This window comes from Salvia splendens, chromosome 16, assembly GCF_004379255.2.
Source record: "Salvia splendens isolate huo1 chromosome 16, SspV2, whole genome shotgun sequence".
Classification (NCBI taxonomy): Eukaryota; Viridiplantae; Streptophyta; class Magnoliopsida; order Lamiales; family Lamiaceae; genus Salvia; species Salvia splendens.
Window position 1 is genome coordinate 15,403,054 of NC_056047.1, and position 7,777 is coordinate 15,410,830.

Genomic DNA, 7,777 nt, shown 5'->3' on the forward strand with positions numbered 1-7,777 from the left:
ATAAGACCGAAAAGCATTTATTTTTATCTCTAACCCACTTCTAGCTATATTGAGTTGTAAATAATTCATTAATCCACGAGAAAAATAAATAAAAATCTGTATTCAATGGTGGTATTTAAAAGCGTCCTTGATTATAGTAATCAACATTTACAAACTTAAAAGACCAAGGTAAATATAGTTGCTAATTATATTTAAGAAATTCGATCATCAACTACCCAGGTAAATATCATTACTTATTAAATTCATGGTCGAGCGAGTTCACGCAAATTAAGTCTATTAATCTGGAGTATAACATTTTGTAGAAAATGTTTTAAAAATTCGATTATCAATCACCCGAGAAGTTATCAATTCATAATTGAACTGATCAACCACGTAGATGGATTTGTTCTCAATTATCCCATAATGGTTTTGGTGAAATTGTATATGATTTGGAAGTAGTTGTATCTGATTTGGAAGCCAAAAATCATATGTTCACATTACGAACGGATGAATTAGTCAATATTGTTTATACATAAAAAATAACATCGCTAGTGGAAAAATATGAACAATATACTATGCATAGATGACTTGATTTTTTCATCACGGATTAATTGAGAACAAACCTAACTTTATGATTTTCTGGCAAGTTATGGGAAAAATTAAATTTTTAATATTTAACTGATTTTAGTTGTAAATTTCTTTTGTTATTTGGCTATAAAAATGCATCTACATAGATTGTTAAAACGACATGTATGACGTTAGCCCTAATAATGTGAATGCAATTTCACTTTTCATTTATCCAAGATTATAGTTACTAACCACCACCCAACAAAAACTTGTGCTTAAGTAAAGTTAAGGGCATAGGATTCTGCCTAATTATAAACACATACCAACTTATCGTTGTTTCTTAATCGGTTCAATGGTTCAAATTAGTTATTAAAAACTAAGAAATTATATACATTTACCCACAATGGCGGACACACATATGCTCAAGGAGGGGCTTAAGCCCCTGCCAAACTATTTGTTTTAAATATTTTTTTAGCTGTAAAAACATTATGGTTTTGTTAGTATTTTGTGTGAATTGATGTGCAAAAATCCATATTAAAACAATAAATTTTCTCACATAAAATTTAGAATATATAGCACTTACCATAATAATTTTCTGATTCCGCACCTGTTACTCGTAATGATGATAAGGTTATCTGGTTGCTCAGGCTCAATCAATGATGTTCAATCCACTATTTAGATTTGATTACAACAGTTTGGCTGGTCAATTTCATAACTAGCAAGGTACCACACTATAAGGGTGTTCACAATGGTGGCCCTTGAAGACCACCATTCGTGGCTCTCTTGTGACCCTCTGCAATGGTAATTAACAAAATTTAACAAAAACAACAAGGGCCACCAAATGTGGCCCTCTCAAAAAAAAATAATTTGTTCACTTTTTTTAATGTTATTCTTAATTTAACTATATTAAATTTTATTAGACTTTAAATTTATGATATTTATAAATTTAATTAAAATAAAATAATTTGGATTGTAAATAAAAAAATTCACAACCTAAAAACAAAATGTAACAAGAACTTCGTTGTATTATATTAAAATAGGAAAATTATACAACGAAAGTTTTCTAATTTAAAAACAACAACCCGAAAACCCATATCACTCTGCGGCGCCCCTTCTACGGTTCCAGACCTCTTCAACCATATCAGCATGCAGTGATGTATGCGATATTTGGCTCCGCATATCAGTGTACCGCTTGTTGGAATTGTTCATCGTCGGAATCCATAGTTGCAAGGTTGAATTGAAATTGGAAGGAAATATTGGAAAGATTGGAGGAAAATGGAAGTAAAATGGAGTTGGAAAAATGGAATGGAAGTGTAGTATTTTATAAAGAATTTTCAAAATTTACAAAAAAAAAATTAAAATCCGCGGCCCAGCCGCGAAACGCGGCCCGCTGCAATGGAGGGCCGCGGCTCCCCCTTTGTGGACACTCTAAAGCCTAATTAAGTAATGATCAAATTAATATAGATAATATAGTTAGCATAGTAGTATGTTTATTACAGTCACACTAACAAGATAAGACTTATTCTGTTCAAAGTGGAAAATTTAGATGGATGTTTATAGGTTACAACTTAATTAGTAGAATTGGCAATTTAGTATGCTTTTTTAGTTTCTATTCTTTATCAATATGTAAATGTTAATTAGGAAATAACCTCGAATTGAATCTGGAAAAAGTAGCTATATAATTGAGTGGTTGAAATGCAATTAAGAAACAAAGAAAAAATTATCACACATCACAACTTTATGTATAAATATAAGTAATCAGGCTCTCCCCCTTTACACACACACACACACACACACACAAAGAAATCTTGGAACCTTGATGAATATGAAAAGAGGCGAAAGCGCTGGGGGTGGGCAGAGTTCGTTAGGGTATCTCTTTGGTCCTGAAAATAAGGACAAAATCGAGGCGGCGCCACCATCTCCGACAACCCTTATGCCACCTTATGGTATCGACACGGGAGACGACGAGGGTAAGCCATCGGAAACCTCTCCACTCAAGTCCAAAACCACTATGATGGTTCAGGGCCAAAACTCTGGAATTTTCATCACTGTAAGTAGCTAGATTTATGACATTTTTATCATGTAGAGATGGATTTACATAACTTTTATAAATTTATGGTTTGTAAAATGATGTGACAGGGTCGACCTTCGACTAAGGTTAAGTCTCCTCCGGGTGGAGATTCATCTCTAGGCTACTTGTTCGGTGATAAATCTTGAAATCGATCTAATTAACATCGACTATTATTATGTGTTCCTACCTTAAATATTATTATGTGTTCCTACCTTAAATGGGCTGAATAAGAAATTTGTGTGGTCAGTGGTAAACTTTTGGACGAGGGTTTGTTTGTGTGTGGGTTTGTAATGTATTTGTGATTGTTTTTCCATATTAGGGTGAGCTTCCCAATTGATGTATTTATCCGGAATATATATGGATACACATAAATGTTTGCGTATGTCAAATTTGGATATGTCATATTTAGTTTATCCACTTCCTCATTTGGCAACCTTAGGTAAAAGGCACAATGATACTAGTATAATATAATTCTTTTTTGTGATACGATTTGAGTGCTTTTTGATTTGTTCCTCTTGTTGGCTATAATATTTTTTAAGTTTAATCTTTGCCATGATAAATGATGGGTTAGTGGGTTGTGTTATTGGTGTGTACACTATCAAATGGTGGTTTAATTTTTTTAATTATGTTAAGAAACTTGGTATAGTTTGGGGAAACATCCCATCTATTAAGGATTCACATAGGGGTGGCAAATCGTGTGTGTTGGGTCGTTATCGTGTCGACACGATAACGACACGAACACGATAACAACAAACCCGAACACGACCTGTTAAGAAAACCCCAAACACGAACACGAACACGACCCGCTACCCTCAGACACGAACACGACACGAACCACTTCGGGTCAACACGACACGATAACAACACGTATTGGAAAGTGATTAAATATTTAAATGATTTAAATGATATATGACCGTATGAGACTATGAGAGTCAATTTAATAAATATTGAAAAATGAAAATAATAAGAATTAATAATATTAAAATATTACTACCTCCGTCCCCCAAAATTCGTCCCAGTTTGACCGGGCACGGGTTTTAAGAAATATAATGGAAAGTGAGTTGAAAAAGTTAGTGGATTGTGAGACCTACTTTTATATATTAGTTTTATAATAAAATGTGAGTAGGAATGAGTTGGTGGAATATGAGACCCACTACAAAAAATGGTAAAAGTGAAATGGACAAATTTTGGGGGACGGACGAAAATGGAAAACTGGGACGAATTTTCAGGGACGGAGGTAGTATTTATTAACGGATAACACGAACCCGACACGAACATGACACGAACACGTATTGTTAACGGATAACACGAACCCGACCTGAACACGACAACGGGTCGACCCAATAAGGACACGAACCCAATAAGCTCTGACACAAACCCATTAATTTCGTGTCGTGTCAAAAATTGCCAGCCCTAGATTCACATGATGTATTTTGTAGTAGAAGGAGAGTTTTGGAAAATATAACAAGAATGTTATTTCCTCGCACATCAAGGCCAAATTTTTAGGGCGTGTGATCATGCGTGGACGCGTGAATATGTGAGATTGAGTGTCACACATATCCTACACTACGGCCTGTATTCAGCCACACATGCGTATGTGTAAGCCATTAGTGTAGGCCAGCGTGTGACGGTCTGGCGCAAGCGTGACAATATGGGATGGTGCGAGAGGACTTGGCGATCCTGCACGCATGTGCCTTAGCCGATCACTTTTGCTATGCACTTCTTCCAATCACTTTTGCATTGCACTCACACAATTTTAGCGATCATGTTGGCAGTGTTGTGTACCTTTAGAAAAATTTGATGTGCACACTTAGATTTATAGATAATCAAAATGTTAGTAAAATTCGAATTCTAGGCTTAAAAATAACTCACATTTCTACTAGGGTTTCCTGAAGACCCATGGTTATGAAATCTAATTAATATTTATTGCTCAAAGAAAATTGGGCGAATAAATAATTTAATGTCAGCAGATGGATACTTTTATAATTATAATAGACTTTTGGTATCAGTACTTAATTAAATTCGAACAAATACATTCATAAATTGATAAGTATATAGTATATGCAATATCTTTGATGTGATATTGCAATCTTATTGCTCGTAACATATAATTATTAGCTCACAACACGTCATTTTAGTTGGTTTAAATGTTAATATCTGATTATATATATGAAATGACTGATCATGTGTGTGTGTTCATAAATTATTGCTGATAATAGAAAAAAAGAAAAGAAGAAATCAAATAAAAAGGTTAAATTATTGTTGATAATGGAAAAAAAGAAAAGAAGAAACAGAAGTCTAAATCAACAGAGTAGACGACAATGGCCCACTAATGGGCCAATGACTCAATTGCGACATGTATGGCCCATTAATTCTATCTGCACATTAATATTGTTTTGCCTTTGCTCAAAAAAATGTTCGGTTAATCATATTTTTGAAGAAGGGTAGAGCTTATATTCTCTCTGTCCCTTCAAACTACACTAATTTGCATGTCCATTAAAATTAAACTAATTCTTAATAAAAGAAATTTAGATTTATGAATTTCATTCTCCATTAATAATGCTTCATTAATAATGTTATTAAATGTAAAAAGGTTCTATCTCTCCTACTTTATCAATTACACATTAAAATATGCATTATTCCTCCAACCATTAATATCAAACTCAATGAATGTTCTCTATCCATTACCTTTTTTTACTCATGAAATTTGAAACCATGATTTGGGTTTGTTTAGTATAGAATTAAAGATAGATACATTTACTCAAAATTCCAAAATGAAATTGGTTTTTATCTTTGAGTATTATTAAAGCTAATTCCATACTCCCCTTTTAGTTTTAGTGTACTTTGAAGATGGTTTTAGCTTAAATGACAAAGGTGACTAGGCATTTTAATTAGTAATAAAAATAAGTAATCTAGAAATTAATTTTAAACCCTAAATAAGTATAGTGCTCATTTTGAAACCAATTAAAGTTGAGTATCCAATTTATGAAATTAATCCTATTACACCAAATCAAGTTTAGTATACAAACATATTTATTAAATTTATCCTATTACACCAAATACAACTAATACAGAAATCTAGCAAGTATAATTGATACTCCTACAAAAACACACAAAGTAGAGTAAAGTAGATTAAAAAGAATTAATGAAGTGGATATGGATTGAACTCAAGTGACTCCCTCCAAATGAGCTCCTTCACATTTTCTTCAGTGATTGATGGCTGCTCAAAATCACAACTAAAAGGCATGGAGCAAACAGGCTCTGCATTTATCTCATGAAAAACTGACAAGTATGGATGGCACAAAGCCTCATCAACTGCACCATTCAACACTTTCAAGTTACAAACCAAACAATCCACACCAGAATCATCAATCAAACAAGGCCCAAACACACAACAAATATCCCAAAACTTTAGCACAGGACTGACCTGTTATACGCTGGTCCGGGTCGAACACGAGCATCTTTTCCAGCAGATCCAGAGCCAGAGGAGACATGTTGGGAAACACAGCTGGAAAATGCTGTTTTGGAAACACAGGAAGCTGACTCAAATACCTTCTCGCACTCTCGCTCCGTAGAAACCTGAGGCTCGAATCATCGGGCGTTCCCAACAGCTGCTCAAAGCACACAACAAAAAACAAAGCATAAGTCAAAGTGTTTGGATTTTTGGCAAGCCAGCTCTCAGCCTACAAACCTTGGTGATAAGAAGAAGCTGGTGGAGATAGTTTCCGCCAGGGAAGAGGGGCACTCTGGTCAAGATCTCAGCAAGAATGCAGCCAACTGACCACACATCAACAGCAGCAGTGTACTTGGAGCAGTTGAGGAGCAGCTCGGGCGCCCTGTACCAACGAGTCACAACGTATTCTGTCATGAAGTTGGCATCCGAGGTGGTCCTAGCCAGGCCAAAATCCCCTATCTTGAGGTCGCAGTCTGCGTTCAGGAACAGATTGCTTGGCTTCAGATCACGATGCAGCACGTTCGCTGAGTGCACGTATTTCAGCCCTCTCAACAGCTGATACATGAAATACTACAAAACAGAGAAACAAACAAGCATTCACACACTACCAAGCAAACTTCACAAATCATAAATCAGATACAAATATGAAGATATTCCATGACATTTTGATACAAGTAAATACTACAAGGAAAACTAACTACTAATTAAAATGCAAAGAGAATAATATTGAATTGAGGCAAAACCTGGCAATGTTCATCGGTCAAAGGATTATCAGATGCAATGATCTTGTGCAAGTCAGTGTCCATCAATTCATACACTATGTACACATCGTTGAACGCCTCCTTCCGTGGCGGCCTTATGATGTCCTTGATACAAATAATCTGCAAAAAAAAATCTATCATAATAAAATTCAAAGCTACCAAAAAATGGCACTAGTAAAAGAAAGAAGGATTACATTAGGATGATCCATGTGGCGTAGGATCTTGATCTCTCGCAGAGTCCTTTTCGCATCGATTCTGTTGTCAAACGCGTTCCCAATCTTCTTGATCGCCACCTCCTCGTTAGTCTCCGTGTCCAGAGCAGAACTACACAAGCAAAAATTAGTGTATGTATCCAAAGGTATAAAAAGAGAGAGAGAGAGAGGGAGAAGAGAGCAACCAGACGAGGCCAGAGGCGCCGCGGCCAATAGGGCGAAGCGGGTGAGCGTATTTAGGGGAGACCTGAAACAAGCTGCCTATGAGGTTGTAGGTCACTTGATCGGCTGCACCCTCCATTGGTGAAGAAGAAAAACAAAAGCAGAATATGGGACAAAGGCTGCTGCTGCTAGCTTCTTCAATTAAGTAGGAATTTGGAATGGATTTCTGGGAAAGTGGGAGACTTCCAACTTTGATTGGAGAGTAGGGTACACGGTGGAAATTGAAATTGGGTTTGATGTTCGTGGCGAAGACTTGCAGTTGACTTTGTGGGTGGGTCGATACGAGATATCGTATCGAAAACGTTGTATCGTATATCGTATCGAAAATATCGATATGAAAGAATTTCATATCGTTATCGTATCGAAAGTTTCGATATATCGAACTTTCGATATGGATAATATCAATATCGTTATCGTATCGATATATCGTACCGAAATTCGATATATCGATATATCGAATTTCGGTACGATATATCGAAATATCGATATCGTATCGAATACCTGTATATCG

At 35.6% G+C, this 7,777-nt stretch overlaps 2 protein-coding genes across 2 annotated transcripts; one reads left to right on the top strand and one right to left on the bottom strand.

Moving 5' to 3' along the window:
- The first annotated feature begins 2,271 nt into the window (after window positions 1-2,271).
- On the top strand, window positions 2,272-3,006 carry LOC121770779 (protein SPIRAL1-like 5). The gene is made up of 2 exons (XM_042167553.1): window positions 2,272-2,596; window positions 2,686-3,006. The coding sequence occupies exons 1-2, from the start codon at window positions 2,366-2,368 to the stop codon at window positions 2,761-2,763; spliced, it is 309 nt and encodes a 102-aa protein (XP_042023487.1). The 5' UTR covers window positions 2,272-2,365; the 3' UTR covers window positions 2,764-3,006.
- A 2,563-nt stretch (window positions 3,007-5,569) lies between these two features.
- Window positions 5,570-7,476, bottom strand: LOC121770580 (mitogen-activated protein kinase homolog MMK2-like). The gene is made up of 6 exons (XM_042167317.1): window positions 7,230-7,476; window positions 7,027-7,156; window positions 6,815-6,952; window positions 6,309-6,641; window positions 6,045-6,228; window positions 5,570-5,932 (listed from the first exon to the last, which is right to left on the bottom strand). Exons 1-6 carry the CDS (start codon window positions 7,343-7,345, stop codon window positions 5,760-5,762), a joined length of 1,074 nt encoding a protein of 357 aa, XP_042023251.1. The 5' UTR covers window positions 7,346-7,476; the 3' UTR covers window positions 5,570-5,759.
- Window positions 7,477-7,777: the final 301 nt, after the last annotated feature.

What these genes read in the sequence shown, in the direction of transcription:
- LOC121770779 (XM_042167553.1), top strand. Translation starts at nt 2,366, where the DNA reads ATGAATATGAAAAGAGGCGAAAGCGCTGGGGGTGGGCAGAGTTCGTTA. An exon ending in ACTCTGGAATTTTCATCACT is followed by an intron (nt 2,597 to 2,685) that starts GTAAGTAGCTAG and finishes ATGATGTGACAG; the next exon opens with GGTCGACCTTCGACTAAGGT.
- LOC121770580 (XM_042167317.1), bottom strand. Translation starts at nt 7,345, where the DNA reads ATGGAGGGTGCAGCCGATCAAGTGACCTACAACCTCATAGGCAGCTTG. An exon ending in AGCTTCTTCTTATCACCAAG is followed by an intron (nt 6,229 to 6,308) that starts GTTTGTAGGCTG and finishes TGCTTTGAGCAG; the next exon opens with CTGTTGGGAACGCCCGATGA. An exon ending in CCCGGACCAGCGTATAACAG is followed by an intron (nt 5,933 to 6,044) that starts GTCAGTCCTGTG and finishes TGAATGGTGCAG; the next exon opens with TTGATGAGGCTTTGTGCCAT.